Consider the following 19,231-nt stretch of genomic DNA (forward strand, 5'->3'; position numbering starts at 1 on the left):
GACGCGGCAGGTCGGCCACCCCCGTGTTCCCGCTAGCGAACAACCTGCCCGTTGCTATGATGGTGGCAGCACAGCGTCTACCCGCAGCTAAGATGGCGGCAGCCGCGTTTCCGGTCTACAGACCCGACCGTCTCAGCCCACGGGGGAACGCCGGGACAGGGCCGGGACGACCACGGCGAGGCTCCTCCAGCGTAGGCAGCCAGTTCATCGAGTCCATCACCGCTGCTCCGCCCGAGAATATCCCACACGATGACCGGGAGCCCCGACGGCTCTGGGAGGCGGCGCCTTTGTCAGCCGGTGCCGCGAGAACCCACCCGTTTCTATGATGGCGGCCGCGCAGCGTCTGCCCACAGCTAAGATGGCGCCAGCAGCGCAGTCCGCCCGCCGCCCGCCGCTCCCGACATGCACTGCGCGGGGCCGGGCACACAGCTGCCAAGATGGCGGACCTGGAGGAGCGAGTGTCGGATGAGGAGAAGGTAAAGGAAGGGGGTGGCCGCCCCTCCGCTGTGGGCCTGCGCCTCTGCCCCCGGGAAGGCGTGGGTGGGGACTGGCGGGCAAACTCCCTGGTGCCGGTGTGCCGGCCTGCGGGTGCCTCGGGGCGGGCGGGTCCCCGAGACCACCGGGCCGCCGCCGTCCGACTGAAGGACCGGCCGTTCCTTACCAGCGCAGCACTTTGCCTTCGGATTTCCTCACTGCCTTCGGATTTCCTCACTGCCTTCCGATTTCCTCACTGCCTTCCGATTTCCTCACTGCCTTCCGATTTCCTCACTGCCTTCCGATTTCCTCACTGCCTCGCTGCAGCTGAAGTGTCTCTGCCAGTCGTTGTGCTTGAAAATGGACTCAACCTAAACCAGGGGAAGTTTAGTTTGGAGATCAGGAGGGGTTTCTTATCAGAGAGGCCGATTAGACATTGGGAGGGTGGCTGCTGCTGGAATTCCCATCCCTGGTCATGGCCAAGGAAGAAGTGGATCCAGTGGCACCCAGTGCTCTGGTTTTGTTGGCAGGGTGGGGGTCAGTCACAGCTTCATCACTTGGTGATCCTGAAGGTCTTTCCCAACCAAAATGATTTTGTGAAAATGTATTTTTTGTGCTGCTTTTCCCAAATCAGGAAAGTAAACAGCATGTCTATAAGGTGCTTTGCAAGCTCTTCACTTCTTAAACACCCTCTGCATGTCATTGCATTTTCTGCTCAGCCCAGCTGCTGACAGGAAGTTTGATTTAGATTCTACAGATCATATTGGATGGAAAGGACTAAGCAGGAGCAGATAGAGCCATAATTATTTTAGGAAAGGGTAATGAGCACTTTGTTCCTCTTCTGACAGAATGTGGAAAGTTACAGGCAGCAAGTTCTCTGCCAGGTAGTACACTGTTGTTTACACACGGTAGTTTAAAAATACACTGTTACTCTTCCTTACATCATAAAAGTGTTTGCTTTGTTTCTTAAGGTTCTGGAGGAGTTGTTCAGGATCATGGATCTTCAAGGATCATACAAGTTGCCTTAATTTTTCCCTTAGACTGCAATTTCAGCTTCATTTCAGTGACATCATTTGTGAAACAAGCAGAGCTTTATAGGTGCAGTTCATCCATTAGTCAGTATTTTAGGTGACTTAGGTTTTCTGGAATAAGTATTCCAGAGCTAAATTGATATGGCCTTTAGAACATTCAATTTCAACCAACTTCAAGCCTCACACAGGCAGAGAAGGATAACCTTAAGGGAGGATCTGAAAGAGAAACATACAGCAAAGATTTGCTGTAGTATCCATTTCATGACTTTTCAGATGAATCTAGAACTTTATATATGTTAATTTTTTAAGTCTGAGTTTTTGAGTACTTTAAAGCAAAAGATCCAAAAACATCAATTGGGCAACAAAATTAATTCATTCCATCCTCCAAGCTTCACTCCTTTATTCTCTATGGATGTATTTTAGGTAAGAGATTCATTTCTCAGACAGGCTGGGAGAGCTGGAGGTGTTCACCTGGAGAAGAGAAGGCTCCAGGGACAGCTCAGAGCCCTTTCCAGTACCTAAAGGGGCTCCATGAGGTCTGGGGAGGGACTTGGAACAAGGGCCTGGAGTGACAGGACAAAGGGGAATGGCTTCCCACTGCCAGAGGGCAGGATTAGATGGGATTTTGGGAAGGAATTCTTCCTTGTGAGGGTGGGCAGGCTCTGGCACAGATGCCCAGAGCAGCTGGGGCTGCCCCTGGAAATGTCCAAGGCCAGGCTGGAGAGGGCTTGGAGCAGCCTGGGACGGTGGAAGGTGTCCCTGTCCATGGCAGGGAGTGGGACTGGATGGGCTTTAAGGTCCCTTCCAACCCTCCCAGTCTGGGATTCTGTGATTAAGTTCCTCTGAAATCTCCCGGTTTTGCTCAAGTTCATTCTGCTGCTGTTTTGCCAGTTTAAACTAATGGCTGCACAGCTTCTCTTCCCCTCAGACACTTTCCCCATTTTAGAAGCAGGAAGTTGAAGTTTCAGAGCTGAAATGGCATCTGAAATGGCCCCGTGGGCCAGGAAATGGGGCAGGTTGCAGAAAGTCCTATTTTGATGTTTCTGCAGAGGAGCATCCTGACAACTCTGAAAAACCAACAACCATTCAAGTGCTTGACGTTTCAAATTAAACACTCCCTGTTTCCTGCACTCCTGATTTCAATAGTTTGATTGTAATGCTTTGTATTTTATATGTCTGTGAGCAGCAGGGCAAGGTATAATTATCCAAGTGAACACTTTCCACTTGCAGCCTTTGCTTTGTTCAGAACTGTGTTATAACAACATTTGATTGAAGTGCAGAGGCCCTTCCGTGTTGATTTAAATTTGTTCGTCCTTCCAAGTGAGAGAATTTGTGGAAGACTGTAAAAATCTCTCACACATAACACTTAGGGTTTTTTTTTCTGTTTGTTTCTTTTTCCCATAAGGATTTCCTTATGAGAATCCATTGATCTAAAGTTCAGCCTACTAAAACAGTGACCCCTTTTGTAAGGGTTTCACATTCTGCAGCCACAACATCATTGCATTAATTTATAAGATATTAAATTTTATAGCTTTTTAGAGGCCTTCTTTTGCCATATGTTGAAGCACCTTATAAAAGAGAATCTGTTCATCTGGGGAGTTAATTTGCAGGATGTGTTCCAGTGCTGTCCTCCCACTGTGAGGCATCCTGGCATTAGTGAGAGAGCTGTTTCACAGTGATGCTCTGTACTGTGCTTGCAGTTGTACTTGCTCAGAAAAGCGTGTGGTGTCCTGTCAGAAATCTTTCAGCCTTTTGGAGCAGACTCTGAGCAAAGTCCACTGAGGATATAGAGCAGCAGGGTCTCTCTAAACTACTGCCAGGCTCTCTTCATCACTGCACAAATTTCTGACAGTGAAATTTGGCAATATTGTGGCAGCAATCTGTCCTAATTACAGCTCTTTAAATAGTGACATTTTTCAAACAATCTAAGAGCTCCATTTTTAGAATTGCTGTTACTTACCAACCTGAAACCAGAAGATTAAGAGAAAATGGTTCTGTCCTGCACCATACCTTTTTAATGTTTTCTTTGTATTGCTTAATTACTTCAGGCACAAAGAATGTATAGCTATTTTTTGAAAGCATTGCTAATTTGGAACACAGTCTATTTTTTATCTGAAGCTCAGTCCAGTTAAGGCAGACTTATTACTTGATCCTTTTGGAATAAGGCAATTACGTTTAGTTTGGAAAAGTGTTTATTCCCTTTCGTGGCTTGCTTTAAATAATTATGTGACAAACAATACAAACAGTTTCTAATTAGAACAGGGAAGACTGTTGAGGAAAGTGAGTTATTTCCAGCTCTGATGATAACTCAGGTGAAGCAGTTGGATATATATATATACACACAATTCTTTGTTTTGCTGCTCAAAATGAAAAGTAGAAAATAATCAGTGTTGTAATGAGCAACTCTGCAGTCACTTTCAATAAATGTCATGTTAGACCAGAGAGGCTCATTGGTCAGCTTAGTCAGCTGGGCTTATCGGAGGAAATGGGACATTTTTATTATTCTAAGGGAGAGGTCTAATTTTGTGACATTTCCTCTTTCATTTCTTCCAAGATCTTTCTATTCCCTTTGGCCCTGTAAAATCCATAAAAAAATTGATAATGAAAACCATAAACTCTTACTAATTCCAATAGAATCAATACCTGGACCACCTATACTCTAAGAGTGCAAGACATGTATATTAGATTTCAGAACACGTTGCAGTTTTATTACATTTTTAGAAGAGATGAGGTTTTTTTTTTTCCCAGATTCAGAGTTTCTAGATATTGAAAGTTGGCCTTTTCAGTTATTGATGCCTTCATCATCACAGTTCCACTTCATAGAATCCCAGAATGGTTTGGGTTGGAAGGGACCTTGCTTTGAGCAGTCTTACAAGACTATTTCTATCTTGACAATGCATGCCTAGATCTCTCCCTAAATCTGCCCCTTACAATCACTTCAAAACTGGTTTTATTGGTGAATTGCTTCAATATGTGTGAACTCAGTAAATTATCTTTTTCTTTAATTACTTCTCCTCTTCGTGGTAGGTGCGTATAGCTGCAAAATTCATCACTCATGCACCCCCTGGAGAGTTCAATGAAGTATTCAATGGTAAGCAATTAAGGAAAAAATATCTGTGATGTTTTCTTCATGTTTTATCTATTATAAAAATCTAAGGCTGTGTCACACCATATTCCTTTTAAAATTAAGTGGCTAGGGAAAGCATGCAGTTCTTCTGGACTACTTCTGCTTAATGAAACGATTTAATCATTTTAATGTTTGCAGTTGAAAATATAGTGCACAAAGAGAAACATTTGATCAAAAAATCCAGTAACACACCTGAACCCTTTCTTCTCCAGATGTCCGGTTATTGCTTAACAATGACAATCTTCTCAGGGAAGGAGCAGCACAGTAAGTACTAAGATTTCAAACACAAGTCAAATTACCTTCAGAGATACTTTTGTTTTCTTTATACCCATCATTCTGTGACAAAGAAAACCATTTGCTGTATTCAGAGCAATCTTCTATAAGTTCTTACCCCACCTAACAAAATATATAATGAAAGGTGTGGACAATTCTTTTTAAAAGCCCTAAAATGGAATTTGTGCTGTATAAAACTGACAGGAAGGCACTCTGCCAAACAGTTTAACTCTGCAGCAGCAGAAATTTGTGATCATGTTGAACCATCTGATTAATAAAGTAAGCCTGAAATACTGATTAATCCATAGCCTAAATTTAGAAAAATAACTGCCCTCAAGAAAAAGTTTTCAAAATTTGTTGTTTACTTCCAGCTTCATCAGAAGGTACTTAAAGATTGCACATACAAGCTTTTTGATGCTAAGATGTATTTCAAGCTAGGTGATGTGTCACTCAGCAAGTCTTTACATAAGAAAATTGTTGTGAATATTCTTCTATTCATTTGTTTACCTTGCTGCTGTCTAAATTGTAGCTGGGGTGTTGCTCTTTTGCCTTGGCTTGCTCACATTTCCCCAGGCTACCTGCTGCTCTACTTTTGAACTCTGTATTTTCCTGGTCATCACTGAACAAACCTGCTTTTAGACCTGGGGTTTATAGCTATCTACAGTAAAAGGTACTGGAAAATCCTTTAACAGTGCTTGTGTGTATTATTTGCCCAATTAAGTTGATGCTTGCTGTAATATGATCACACAGTGAACTGGAGTCAAAATAAATGTGCATGTCTAGCTGAAGTTGGTGTTCTTTTGATCCTCAACAGCGCGTTTGCACAGTACAACATGGATCAGTTCACTCCGGTGAAGATAGAAGGGTACGATGACCAGGTGAGAACAAACTTTGTACACCTGAGGTTTGTATTACTGCACTGGGAAAAAGCAATAAAAATGCTGTTTTGTCAGGATGTTGGCTCACAAGTCAACATCACCATCAGCTGACTCACTCGTCCTGCTCACAAGGTACCACCCCTTCTCCTTCCCCCACACATCATTACATTGACAAACTTTCTTCTATAAGAACGAAGCATAAACAAAATATTCTCCAAGTTCTGTGTTGTACTACTTAGTAAATCCAATTCATAGTTCCTTAAAGCTCCATGCTGAAGTGACTGGAATTTTACTTAAATGTATGAATGATTAAAGATTACTGTCTCTTTAAAGCTCACTTACACATCCTCATGTTGCTACTTGCTTACAGTTCCTACTGACAATTGATAGTAGATTCTTCACAGTTTGGTTTATTTTCCACAATTTTAATCCATCCCCAGCTACCCTAAAAAACAAACTGTATCTTTGTTTGTACCAAATCATTGATTTGGTGTAGTGATTTTACCTAATGGTAACCAGTCTATGCCAGCAAAACAAGTTATTTCAGGGTTCTTTAAAATTTCTTTTTAAGAGCAAACAGCAAGTCATAGAGAAGCCAGAAAACTGCACAACCATCTGTTCTGTTCTTTGAGCCAAGCTCTGACCCAGCTTTTCTGGTGTCCCAGATATGTTTATGGGAGGCATATATTAAGAAATAGATTTGATAAGAAAGTTACAGTACAACCTGCAAAAGAATAAACACACCCCAATAAAGTCAATATTTGGGAAGACAAAATTAAAGTGAAAAAGAAGAAAGAAGGGAATGTGCAATGCTGCTTTGCTGTCTGCTTTAGTTGGTGTATTTTAGAAGTAGTCACATCTATGTACCTTTCTTGCACAGCAGTAGTGCTATTGCAACATGGCAATAAATGGTAGATTCCAGAGTAGAAGTCTCTGTTTCCTTTAGAAAGGAAGAAGGAAAACAGCTAAAATAATTTTGAAGGCAAAGCAACCTGCTTCTATTGTAAGGATACCCAATTTTAAGCCAAATATAAATAGATTATTATAGTTCAGCTTTTTCTGGGACAGAAGTCTAAGTGCAGACTGTGGAGAGCAGACTTACCTTCAGCCACACAACAACTACTAATTTAAATTATTACTGAAAATACTTGATTTTCTTTATGTGATCTTATAGTTCAATGAAGGAACCTATTGTAACACTGATATGCAAGTAGGGAAATTGCAAAACAACACAGCTATAGTAGCCTAAATGTATCATCATTTCAATTTATTTTACAGGTCTTAATCACTGAACATGGTGATCTGGGCAATGGCAGATTTTTAGACCCAAGAAACAAGCTTTCTTTTAAGTTTGATCACTTAAGGAAAGAAGCAAGTGATCCCCAGCCCGAGGACACAGAATCAGCTCTAAAGCAGTGGAGAGATGCCTGTGACAGTGCACTGAGAGCCTACGTCAAAGATCATTACCCCAATGGCTTCTGCACTGTTGAGTATCCATCTTGTTACCCTGAAAGTGTATTGCTCTGAGTCACTCAGTCCTAGAGTGGACTCTGCTGGGCAGAGCTGTTGGAATTCTCCATCCTCACTAGCATTTTGGCTAACTTTGGAATGACATGTTCCAAAGAGGGTGCAACTATCTTGGTATGACACAGAGGTAAAGATGAATTAAACTTTTCATAGGCATGACTGCCAAGCACCTTCCCACCTACCAGTAATAAAATGGCTTCCAGGGAGGGGATGGACAGTGTAACTCCTGGTGCATGTTCCCACCACAGCACATTCCTGCTGCCAGGAACAGAGATTAAGAATGGCTTTCCTTAGCTCTTGGGCCTTTTTAACTCTTTTTCTAAACACAGGTTTATGGTAAATCTATAGATGGACAGCAGACAATTATTGCCTGTATTGAGAGCCACCAGTTTCAGCCCAAAAACTTCTGGTAAGACTATTTCAACTTAGTGTGTTTTCTTCCTTTGCCTGGTTCCTCAAACCAAACCATCATCTAGCTCTGACACTGTCTGAAGGACAGGGAGTTTTGGGCTTCCCAAGAAGTTCTTTTTGTTTTGTAGTCTGTTTTCCTTGCAGCCCCCTTGGCACTTAGCAAAACTCTTCCTATCCAAAGGAAAAGGCAGTAGCAGAGCTGGGTAAATTCTCCTTTCCATCTCTGGAGCTTCTGCAGCTGCATTATGTTCAGCTGGGCTGCAGAAATTTAACTCCATGCCATCTAAAGCACTAAATGCTATATGGTATTGGTGATAAGACAACGTCAGAAACAACTTGCTCATTAATTTGGATCTTTTTGCTGTTAGAGCTTTTTGGAAATAGTTTTTCATGCTTTGATTGTTTTTAGGAATGGGCGTTGGAGATCAGAATGGAAGTTTACCATCACACCACCAACAGCTCAAGTGGCTGCAGTGCTCAAAATCCAGGTGAGTTCTTTTTCCTGGCAGTAACAGGAAAAGCTGCATTGTGCATCTCTTACACAAACGCATTTGGCTCAGAATGAGATGCTGAAATGCAGCAGGGATGTCCTTCTCAAGTCAGGATGTTATTAAACTAAAGAATTCAAGAACTTCATTATTGATTCTATTGATTATCCTAGTATTTCAGGAATCACATCTGGCCTGTGGTTTATTGTGTAGCATTACCCTATAGGCCTCCTCTTTGCTTCACTTTATAGGGCTAAAACCTCTGCCTTGAGTCTTCTATAATTGCTCTTAGCTCTAGGTGTTTACTGATCAACATAATCTTGAACAGTCTTGACAATGAAACCTTTTAGAAAATCCAGCCTATTTTTAGTCTCCATGTAAGCAGAGAAGACTGGCATGAAGCTCTGTTGTGCCATTTTAGTAGCATTTTTGGGCTCAGGAATTGTGGAGTGAGTGGTTGTGATAAAACCTGCATTCTGTCTTTTTGTCCAGGTCCATTACTATGAAGATGGCAACGTCCAGCTGGTTAGCCACAAAGACATTCAGGACTCTGTACAGGTGTCAGTAAGTATGCTAAAAGATCTTTAAGATAAGCAGTGGTTTTATTCCTTAAACAGCTCATGAAGCATGCACTGCTATGACTGCATTCTCTTGACTTTTAAGTAATTTCAGGGTGAACAGTCAGTGTGGTGTTCAGAGTCCAGATTCACAATTGCATAAAATTCAATCTCATTGGAAAGTCTCTACTAGAAAGCTTCTCTTGGAAGCTGGGGTTAAAGAGGACAGAATATGCTTTTCTATCTCTGTGCAAGGGAAAGGAACAGTAAGAGACATACACGAAGGGAAATTAAGAAACCCTCTAGTATGGTACAGGAAGGAACATCTGCAAAGTGACTCATTTTACCATGAAGGTCCACTTCCTTTTTGCTCACTAGGGTGCAGCCCTGTTCCAGTTTGGAGCACAAGCCCTACCCAGTATGTAGTAAGTGAAAGGAGCCAAACTACAACCATGAGGCACAAGCTGATGGTGTTTCCCACTTTATCTGTACTCAGCCTATCATTTGAGGAGAAATCTACTGTGTAGCTTATGTAAGTTGCTCTTAAACATACAAACTTTTTGTTGTTTTTTTTTTCTCCTTTGCAGAGTGATGTCCAAACTGCTAAGGAGTTTATTAAGATCATAGAAAATGCAGAAAACGAGTACCAGGTAAGATCAGTGGTAGTTAAGTAAACCACAGAATCATATCAGTCTTCATTTGCAGTTAATGAAAACATGGAAAACTGACCTTTGTGTTCCTGGCTGCATCTGGTGTTGACTGTAAGAATTACTAAGAAAAGGGCAGTAGTATTTGTTTAAACAATATAGTTATAAAGCTGTAAAGTTACAAAGCTGTGTTGTAAGTAACTATCAGTCTTGCTGTATGTTTTTTCCTAAGGGTTACAAATGATACCTAGAGTATAGATGTATCTTCCTCTGTGACAGTTAAAAATACTGAGGAGGAAATTTGTGCAACAGCTTTTACCTTGTCCCAGCCTGTGTGCAAGGAGATTGGAAAGAGATAAGTCAGTGAAAGACGTAAGGGGATGCTGCTGCAATACAGGGGAGGTGAATAGAAAGCCTTTGACTTGCACACACACTGATGACTGCATTATTAATTTAGGTAATAGTATGCCTTACACCTTATAGAAAGGAGTTTGTGGCTTTAACACAGAGTTGAGCTTTCTCACAGTGTTTTATGAGTGCCCTAACCAAACCTGCTTGCCCTTGCAGACAGCAATCAGTGAAAACTACCAGACTATGTCAGACACCACTTTCAAAGCCTTACGCCGGCAGCTCCCCGTCACCCGCACCAAGATTGACTGGAACAAAATCCTCAGCTACAAGATTGGCAAAGAAATGCAGAATGCTTAATGCAGAAACAAGGAGGTGGATGAAACATTCGTGTGCAAAAAAACAAATGTGGTCCTATGCCAAGTAGATGGTTTCTAAACCAGAGCAGCATTTTTTTAGGGCTTTCAAAGTTAACAGGTTTTCTAGCCTGAGAGGGAACCATGGAACAAATAGATGTCTTTGTGTTTTGTGTTTCCTGCCACATAAACTTCCTGTTGTAGCTGCATTTAATAGGTCATTTAAATTCAGCCATTCATGGCTCAGAAATATGGCTGTTTTCAGTCACTGGCTGGAAAACTTCCTAGCTGGAAAAGCCCTATTATTACCCCAGGAGAAGGTGCAGAGCGTTCCCTTCACCTGTATCCAGCACTCCAGGTATCCAGTAAGTTTGTCAAACCTGCCAAGAGCTCACGGCGCTGCAAGACACAGTAAGTGTAAGACAGTGAGTCCTTGTGTGTCCTTATTCCCAACCTCCACAAAGCAGATGCCTGCAGGGTTAGATTTTAGAATCTAAGGAAATGAGAAAATGAGTTTACAGGATCCTTTACAGAATTCCCTACTGACCTAGCTCTTCCAGGGATGTAACTTTTTTTTTTTTTAATCTGAAGGTTTGAGCCATGTTCCCTAAAAGTGAACATCTTTGTTCTCCCCTCCCTCGTGTCCGTACGGTTACCAGACATCTGCATTTTTACAGAACTACAAGATGAGTCACTGCTGATCCACAAGGGCTGGATGGTGATTAAAAATGCAAATGTCTACAGAATAGTAGGTATGTTGTGCTTTAATGCTTTGTGGCAGGCTCATAGATTTGTATCACAGGTGTATGGATGAATAGTGTACAAAATAAATAAACTTGCACCAAAGTGAAAGAAAAAATCCTTTCCATTTGTCTCAGTTGTGGACAGTTGTCGCTAAAGGACACAAAATGATTCACATGACCACTCTCAGTGTCAGAACAAAAACCCATGACTTTATTCTCTGACTCCAGCATTTATAGATTCTCAGCAATGACCAGGGATTGGATAATTAAGTTATCACCTTCCCAAGCACACTGGTCATGCGAAACGTCCATCAAAAGACGTTTCTTAGAAGGAATGTGATAAACAACTTATGTTTACAGGATTTTCATGGGAAAGTAATTAAAACTATGAAAACAAGGGCTTTTAAGAAGGCTTAATTTTCAGGGCAACAGTTTCTTGTCATGCTTAGAGGGGATTTTGGATGAATCTCTTCTACATGCTTGTTCTGCTTTACTATTTTGCCCCTCTAATATCAAAATAGCAGTCATAACAGTTTCTCTGAAGGGCAGGATGAAGAGATACCCATTTCTCAGATCTTGGAACGTGGATTCACTAGAAAGTGAACCTCCTTTGGGGAACTCTCTGCTTTGTTTGCACTTGGTTATCACTGGGCGCCTTGCAGGTTCTGGTTTTTAAACTGACTCCTGTGTTCTTGTTTTTAAATACACAAAGGAAAAAAAGGCTTGGGAAGAGAGGGGTGGGGTTGCCTGTGCATTACACGTCAGGTTTTGCACAGCAACACCACAAAATAAGTGTCTATGCTTTGTGAGTTTTATCTAAATAAAATGTATTTGTATTTGCTGCTGAGACTGACAGTTCATCCCTCAGGCATCTGTATCAACTAGTCTAGTGCAAATACACCAGTGTTTGTTTAAAGCCATTTGTGTCTGTTCTTTCCTGGTCTCACTCCTGTTAATTCCTGAAGGCTTGGAAGTGGTGGAGTCACCGTCCCTGAAACTGTTCAAAAACGTGAATGTGGCCCTTGAGGATATGGTTTAGTGGTGCTGGGTTCATGGCTGGACTTCAATGATCTCAAAGCTCTTTTCTAACCTTAGCAGTTCCGCAAGAAAGGCAGCGTTTGTATCACTCCAAACCCATGGGTGATGCTCCCACCCTGGTATACAGACATGGCAACTGAAGAGCTGAGCTTCCAAATTAAAATAAAAACAATCACAGAGCTTTAAAGCAACTCCTCACCCTGGAAAAAAGGCAGCAAGGAGGTAATTCCACTCATCCTCAGGGTCTTGCTGTAACGTTTACCTCAGACACTCCTGGTTGTGTCCTACACAAGACAAAGCAGGGCTTTTTGGAGGTTTGCACAGTGCTGTGCGAGGAGCTACTCAAGGACAGTTTGTTAAGAGGGTCGTCCCTGCAGCAGCACCCAGGGAGATGAAAGGTTGTGTGAGCCTCAGGTGCTGTGGGCTGCGGCCCTGGACACATCCAGGAAATCGCTGCAGCAATTCCAGGAATGTGAAGCTGAAGTAGGGCCCAAGATAAGACTGCACACAGCACAGCTTTTATCTGCCTCAAGGCTAGCCTTCTCCAGCTCCTTGGCTATACTGGAAGCAGTTCACCGCCAGGGTTCCAGCCTTAAGAGCGTTTCTATCTCTTTGTCCTTCTCCAAATCTTTAGCTAATCATCCTTTAGGCGGACTCGTTCCCTTCCTGCCTCCTGGCCCTTCTCCCCCACCAGCCTTCTCTACAGCAGGCTCTGCTGTCCAGCTGCCAGCTCCTCGATCCGGGCAGGCAGGTCTGCACTGCTCAGCTCCTTTCGCTTTCGTTTCTCCCTGCGCCACCAGCCCGGGGTCAGTCCAGCCCAGCCCAGCCCAGCCCAGCCTGGATTGATCTGGCACTCCTCGACACGGCACCATCTCGGCTCAGCTGGGCTCAAGCATGCCGCAGTTCAGCATGGCAGAGGCCAGGCTTTGGGGACATCAGTTTGTGCAGTTCCTGCAGGACACGGGCCGGGAGCAGGTGAGCCTGCGGGAAACGCTGCGGACCATCTACAACCAGGAGTTCCGGGGCAGGTAAGAGCCCTCAGCCAGACCCGGGCAGCATCCCCTGGGCCAGACCCTTGGCCAGCATCCCCAGCGCCGGGCCAGCAGCATCACTGGGGTCCCCAAGCTCGTCTGTCTCACCAAAGCCCTGCTGGGATGATCCCCAGCTCCACGGGCCCCCAGCAGCTGCCTGGGGATGGCCTTGGACACCCACTGCCCACCGTACTCCCTCTCCAGCCTCACCCTGCTGACACCAGTCGCTCTGGCCCTTGTGCAATATCACCACTGTTAATCCTTGGGAAAGCCAGGGCTCGGTGCACTGGTGGGACTGGGAGGAGGAACATGGGGAGTCACCACTTCTGGGAGCACAGTGCCTGTGCCAGCTCAGCCCCCGAGGGGACCGGCTGTCAGGGCCAGGCAGTGAGACAGCTGGAACGGCTGTGGCACAGCTGGAGCGATGGCACAGCACGGAATTGCTGGAGCAGCCAGCAGGGATGTAAGATTTGCACAGGCCAGTGGGAAGCCCAAGTCCTTCTTCCTCTTCTGGAGCAGAAAGGGCCTGCTGAGAACTCCCTCACTGCAGCCTCAGTGTCCTGCTTCATCTTCCTACGTGCCTCACCTCAGCTGCCCGTGCCTGTGGCAGCTGAGCCAGTCTCCCACACAAACCTCTCCCTTGTCTCCACAGGACTGAGGCAAAGACACCCGGCTTTTCCTGCATCTTGTACGCACTGAAGGCAGCCCATCAGGTTCAGGTGCGAGGGGAGGTGGTGAAGTTCAAGGTGAGTTCATGCTGGGGCAGTGGCCACCAGGACTGGCTCCTCAGGAGCCCCCTGCAGGATCCCGGGGCCACGATGATTCCGGCTGCTCCTTGCAGGTGAAGAGGTGTGTGGTGGTGGCAGACCAGTACCGGAGACCCAGAGTGAATGCACGGACATCCATGTCCAAGTCTGCCTCAGGACAGCAGCTCAGCTCCACTCCACAAACGCCCCCGATCTATGGCAAGCAGTGGTAGGATCGGCAGCACCCCTTGGCACAGCCCCTGGCTCCCTCACCCCGCCTGGGAAAGCCTGACCCTCCCTCCCCGCAGGGCTGAGCTCATTCGTGGGAAGCACGGGGTGGAGATCGCCTCAGACTGTGACCAGGGCAATGGGAATATTCGCTTCCCAGTGGTGCCGGGTGAGCCCCGGACAGTCACTGTCCTGGTGCACAACCGTGGGACGGAGGTGGTGACACTGCAGCGCTTCCAGTCACGCCAGCAGTCCCAGGAGCTCTCCTTCACCGACGAGCAAGGGGCAGTGCAGGGCCAGTCCCTGCTGTTACACCCAGGTAGGGTCCCATCCCACACCCTGCCTGGCAGAGAGGATGCAGGACCCCATCTCACCTCTTCACCCCGCAGGTGCCACATACCCCATCCAGGTGCGGTGCCTCACCACCTGCAATGGGCACTTCAACGCTGTGGTGTTCTTCGAGTTCACCAAGGAGCCAGACCAGCCCTTCAGCATCTCACGTTACATTGCTGCCATCGCCGAGAGCCAGCTAGCCAAGGAGCTGGGACCCTCGGCACCTTTCCAGCCTTACGAGGCCAGCCTCCAGCGCTTTGTCACAGTCATCACTGAGGATGGCATCCCCCCTGACAGGTATGTGGTGAAGTCACCTGCTGCCATCCTGAGCAGAAGGACCCAGCCTGTTCTCCAGCCAGGACAAGGTTCAGCTCCTTGACTGTCTGGCACCACAGGACAGATCTTCAGCCCTGTGCAATGGCTGGTGACAGTGGGGTAGGGGACAATTTTGTAGTCCCTGCAGCACTGCTGTCCCCTCTACCCAGCTCCCTGAAAAACAAACTGGAGAGGGAAATCCCTCTGGGTACCTACCAGTACCCAAAGAGCCTCAAGGACACGATTCTGCTTGGACCCAACACCAGTGCCAGCTCCAGCTGGGCTGCCATGCGGTGAGTGCCGAGGGCTGAGAGCGATGCTGAGGTGTTCCTTGAGTGCCAAGCTATCCCTGGGACACTGACACAGCTGCTGCCCTTCCACAGCTTGCTGCTGGAAGCACCTCTGCAGGCTGACAACTACCAACAGAAATTCCAGCTGCTGCTGCACCTGGAGGAGATCCAGATGGAGGTGGACATCCGGCGCTACGACATGCAGGATGTGACCATGGTGCAGGAGAGGGCTCTGCTGGTTCTCAATGTGTGTAGGGGGTGAGGGATGAGGGGTGCTGGCACAACACTGGCACTCCCAGAGTGCCTGGCATCACACTGGCCCTTTGGCACAGGTGCCTGGCGTGGCTGAGAACCGCCCATCCCTGCTGAGAGGGGACCACCTCTTTGCCCACCTGAGCAGCGAGCGGGACCACTCCCCACTCGTCCAGTACAAGGGCTACGTGCACAGCGTGGAACTGGAGAAGGTCAGGCTGGGCTTCTCCTCCAAGTGAGTGATGTCTGGTCCCAGCAGCCTTTCTCAGAGATGCCAAAGGCCAGGAGCGGGTTGGAAAGGGCCAGGAGGACATGGAAGAGTGCCCCGTGCTCTGCTCACACCATTCCTTCCCAGGCTGCAGAAGAAGTTTGTGAACAACCTGAAGTTCGATGTGACCTTCACCTTCAACCGGCTGCCACTGCAGGTCCAGCATCGGGCTGCAGTCCTGGCCGTGCGCCGTGGCTTGTTCAGCCTCCTCTTCCCCTCTGCCTCCTGCCACAAGTCCCTCTTCCCAGGCCCCTTCCAGCCCCGGTGAGTCCCCAGCTGTGCAGGGTGGGAGGCTCTGAGGGACGGAGGTGATGGTGCTCCAGCAGCTCTGCTCCCACAGGTGGTTTAACCGCAAGCTGGAGACCAACGAGGAGCAGTGCAAAGCCGTGAGCCACATTGTGACAGGGATGTCCCGGCCAGCCCCGTACCTGATCTTTGGCCCCCCTGGCACTGGCAAGACGGTCACTATGGTAGAGGCCATCAAGCAGGTGAGTGGTAGGTGCCCAAATCCAACCCTGAGCGTTGCTTCCCACTCTTGTGTGTGGGGCTCAATGCTGTTGCCTCCTCCTCCCACCCAGGTGTGGACTTGCTTCAAGGATGCCCGTATCTTGGCCTGTGCCCCCTCCAACAGTGCCACAGACCTGCTGTGCCAGTGCCTCATCAAGGACATTGCCCCTGAGAATGTCTACAGGCTCATCGCCAGCTCCAGGAGCCCCAGGGAAGTACCCACCGATATCATGGTAGGTCCCTGCCCCTGCACCCTGAAATCCTGACAGCACACCTGGGCTGGCATCCCCCGGGACAGTGGGACCTCATCCAATGCCTGTGCTCCAGCCCTGCTGCAACTGGGATGATGAGCAGAGCAGCTACGTGTACCCAAGCAAGGAGAGCCTGAGGCAGTACCGGATTATCATCACCACACTGGTGACAGCAGGAAGGTCAGAGGAGCTGGGACTGTCCCCAGCATCTGTGGCAGGTGGACCCAGGGCTGCCTTGCAGGCAGGCTGTGAAGGCAATCCCTCTGGAATTCAGCAGGGAGGGGCTGGACGAGGGCAGGCAACAGGGGGTGAAATCCCTCCTCTGTGGGAGAATAAGGATGAAGGGTAGGAAAAAAAGGATGGCCAGGTGGGGCAGGATGCTGAGACACCCTCATTCCATCTCTCCTCCAGGCTGGTGTCAGCCAACTTCCCCCCTGGGTTTTTCTCCCACGTCTTCATTGATGAGTGTGGCCACGCGGTAGAGCCGGAGAGCCTGGTTGCCATTGCGGGTGAGTGCTGTCCCAAGGACCAGCATCTCTGGCATGGCCTGGGGTCCTTCCATCCCCCACTGAGCTCTCCCTGTTCCCAGGACTCCTGGCTCCCATGGACCAGGAGACCAACCCCAATGGGGGGCAGCTGGTGCTGGCAGGAGACCCCCAGCAGCTGGGCCCTGTCCTGACCTCACCACTGGCTATCCAGCATGGTTTGGGTGAGTAGGGAGGGGGCTGGGAGTGCTGCAGGTACCCCACAGGGGCTCAGTGGCCTTGTGGGGAGCCACAGGATGTCACTGGGCACAGGCACCTCACTGCTGGAGAGGCTGATGCTGCACAATCCCCTGTACAAGAAGTCGAGTGGAGGATACAATCCACAGTTCATCACTAAGCTGCTCTGGAACTACAGGTGGGGACAGGGATGGTGCAGGGAGGGATTGAGCCAGGCAGGGATTGGCATCTCCAGGATCTGTCCCCCAGAGCCTCTTCGTGCCCCAGCTGGTGTGGGAGGTGGGAGTGCACCTGCTGTCCTGGGGGCACAGTGCCCGAGAGGGTTCTGGACCCACCCTGGGCACTGTCCTGCCTCTGCCAGGTCCCACGAGGCCATTCTCAGGATCCCAAATGAGCTCTTCTACGAGAACGAGCTGAAGGTGTGCAAGAGCGACAGGCTTGACGTCCAGAATCTGTTTTGTACCTGGGAGGAGCTTCCCAAAAAAGTGAGGGATGCAGAAGGGAGTGACCCAGGGGGATCCCTGAGGCACAGGCAGAGCAGAGCCAAATGTTCTCCATCCCCAGGGCTTCCCAATCATCTTCCATGGGGTTTGCGGGGAAGACCAGAGAGAGGCCAAAAGCCCCTCATTCTTCAACACGGCTGAAATTGAGGTCCTGGTCCACTACCTCAAGAAGCTGCTGCAGAGCCAGGGCAAGGGAAGCTGCCCCTCCGTGTCCCCCAAGGAGATCGGCATCATTTCTCCCTACAGGAAGCAGGTGAGGGACACAGCTCTGCGGGCAGGACATAGGCAGAGGCCTCCCCAAGGGACAGGGAACACTGGGATGGATGGGCAGCCCCAGGGCTGGCACAAGGATGGCCCTGTGGGGGCTGGATTTTGTCACATGCCTCCACTCAGGTAGAGAAGATCCGGAAAGCCATCACATCCCTGGATCCCGATCTGCAGAAGCTGCCGGACATCAGGCAACTGAAGGTATGGAGGAGAGAGGAGCATGCCCTGCCAGCCCCAGCCCAGGGGTGCTCCTGGCCCCTCACCTGCTGTCCCTGTCCCAGGTGGGCTCTGTGGAAGAGTTCCAGGGCCAGGAGCGGCACGTGATCCTCATCTCCACCGTGCGCAGCTGCAGCACGTACCTCCAGTTCGACCAGACCTTCAGGCTGGGCTTCCTCAAGAACCCCAAGGTACTGCCTTGCCCCAGGCAGACCTTTCTTCCTTGGCATCCCCTTCTCCCCTCTGGTTCTCATAGGCAGGTGGAGCGTGCTCAGTGCCTGCACCCAGATGGGGCTGCGAGACGATGAGAGGTGTTGCAGCCAGGTAAAGCCCTCTTGCTTGTCCTCTTCAGAGGCTTAATGTGGCCATCACCAGGGCCAAGGCTCTGCTGATCGTGGTGGGTAATCCGGTCGTTCTCAGCAAGGACCCCCACTGGCACAGGTGAGCTGCTCCTGGCCCCTGGCACAGACAGTGCTCACCAGCTCCTGCCCTCCCCTGCAGCACAGCCCACGCTGCCCTCCCTCTGCACCTGCAGGTTCCTCAGGTACTGCAAGGACGAGGGAGCCTACACAGGATACCCCTACGAGCCTGAGAGCACAGCTGAGGACACAATCGCCGACAACCTCCACATGCTGCAGCTCAGTGCTTAGTGCAGGTGAGCAGAGCTGGGCACTGCCAGTGGGGCCCCAACAGCATCCTGGAGCAGCAGCATGGCCAGAGTTCCAGCTGGGGCACTGGGAGGCTTCTCCTGCCCCAATTGCAACAGGGCTTACAAGAGGTTTCTGCTGAGGTCTTGCATGTCTCCATCTTGAAGTCAGGGGCCAGCTCTGCCATGAGGTTTCTCTGCAGAAAACGCACCGGTGAAGGGAAGAGAAGCCCCAAGAAGCTCCATCCCCCTCAGCCTGTCCCTGGCCTGCAGCACCTCCTGCTCTTTCTGTCTCAGTCTCAGGGTGCTCCATGCGCCCCTGAGGAGATGGGACTGAATCCTCCGGACCAGAAGGTGTTGCCAGGCTTTGCTGCCAGCCACGAAGCCCACACCAGCATCAGACTGGGACAAGTCTCCATTTTAATCATGTTTGTGGCAGAGCAATTCTCTGTGGCTAGTCTCACCATTCAGTGAAAGGCTTAAGCCTGGAGACTCTGGCCTCCAAAGAGCATCACTGGGTACACAGCTGCTGTGATGGGTGACTGGGGAAGGCCTGGCCTGGGATGGGCTGGCTCAGCTCTCCACTGGGCCTGGCCTTAGGCTGTGCAGGCACTCTATTTCCCTGGAATAAATGTTTAGAGAAAAACAGAGTATTGTTGAGTCCTAGGTGAGCCTTGCTTCCACAGACAGGGCTTTGGAGCAGCATCAGGCTCCCTGCAGCCCTGCCCTGCTCCAGATGCAGGATGGCTCCAGCAGTG

At 48.6% G+C, this 19,231-nt stretch overlaps 2 protein-coding genes across 4 annotated transcripts; both read left to right on the forward strand.

Annotated features, from left to right (window-relative positions):
• The first annotated feature begins 349 nt into the window (after nt 1–349).
• On the forward strand, nt 350–10,963 carry CAPZA1 (capping actin protein of muscle Z-line subunit alpha 1). The gene is made up of 10 exons (XM_015650610.3): nt 350–476; nt 4,533–4,596; nt 4,845–4,896; nt 5,720–5,783; nt 7,062–7,268; nt 7,640–7,719; nt 8,131–8,209; nt 8,702–8,773; nt 9,354–9,416; nt 9,981–10,963. The coding sequence occupies exons 1-10, from the start codon at nt 438–440 to the stop codon at nt 10,119–10,121; spliced, it is 861 nt and encodes a 286-aa protein (XP_015506096.1). The 5' UTR covers nt 350–437; the 3' UTR covers nt 10,122–10,963.
• A 284-nt stretch (nt 10,964–11,247) lies between these two features.
• Nucleotides 11,248–19,123, forward strand: MOV10 (Mov10 RISC complex RNA helicase). 3 transcript variants are annotated; one of them, XM_015650598.2, is made up of 22 exons: nt 11,248–12,926; nt 13,582–13,675; nt 13,771–13,904; nt 13,984–14,222; nt 14,293–14,533; nt 14,722–14,844; nt 14,935–15,088; nt 15,174–15,328; nt 15,449–15,625; nt 15,702–15,849; nt 15,940–16,101; nt 16,196–16,299; nt 16,531–16,628; nt 16,709–16,828; nt 16,917–17,019; nt 17,203–17,326; nt 17,406–17,597; nt 17,738–17,812; nt 17,893–18,018; nt 18,180–18,268; nt 18,363–18,482; nt 18,642–19,123. In XM_015650598.2, the coding sequence occupies exons 1-21, from the start codon at nt 12,793–12,795 to the stop codon at nt 18,475–18,477; spliced, it is 2,907 nt and encodes a 968-aa protein (XP_015506084.1). In that variant the 5' UTR covers nt 11,248–12,792; the 3' UTR covers nt 18,478–18,482; nt 18,642–19,123. The 3 variants fall into 3 exon arrangements, with proteins under 3 accessions (XP_015506084.1, XP_015506085.1, XP_015506086.1); XM_015650599.2 differs by having other exon boundaries at nt 18,677–19,123; XM_015650600.2 differs by lacking the exons at nt 18,180–18,268; nt 18,363–18,482; nt 18,642–19,123 and having other exon boundaries at nt 17,742–17,812; nt 17,893–18,010.
• Nucleotides 19,124–19,231: the final 108 nt, after the last annotated feature.

Source organism: Parus major, chromosome 26 (genome assembly GCF_001522545.3).
Source record: "Parus major isolate Abel chromosome 26, Parus_major1.1, whole genome shotgun sequence".
NCBI lineage: Eukaryota > Metazoa > Chordata > Aves > Passeriformes > Paridae > Parus > Parus major.

Bases quoted from the DNA above. Each gene is read 5' to 3' on its own strand.
- CAPZA1 (XM_015650610.3), top strand. From the start codon at position 438: ATGGCGGACCTGGAGGAGCGAGTGTCGGATGAGGAGAAG. The intron at 8,210-8,701 runs GTGAGTTCTTTT...CTTTTTGTCCAG, and splicing joins CTGCAGTGCTCAAAATCCAG to GTCCATTACTATGAAGATGG. The intron at 9,417-9,980 runs GTAAGATCAGTG...TTGCCCTTGCAG, and splicing joins ATGCAGAAAACGAGTACCAG to ACAGCAATCAGTGAAAACTA.
- MOV10 (XM_015650598.2), top strand. From the start codon at position 12,793: ATGCCGCAGTTCAGCATGGCAGAGGCCAGGCTTTGGGGACATCAGTTT. The intron at 12,927-13,581 runs GTAAGAGCCCTC...TTGTCTCCACAG, and splicing joins AACCAGGAGTTCCGGGGCAG to GACTGAGGCAAAGACACCCG. The intron at 17,327-17,405 runs GTGAGGGATGCA...CTCCATCCCCAG, and splicing joins GGGAGGAGCTTCCCAAAAAA to GGCTTCCCAATCATCTTCCA.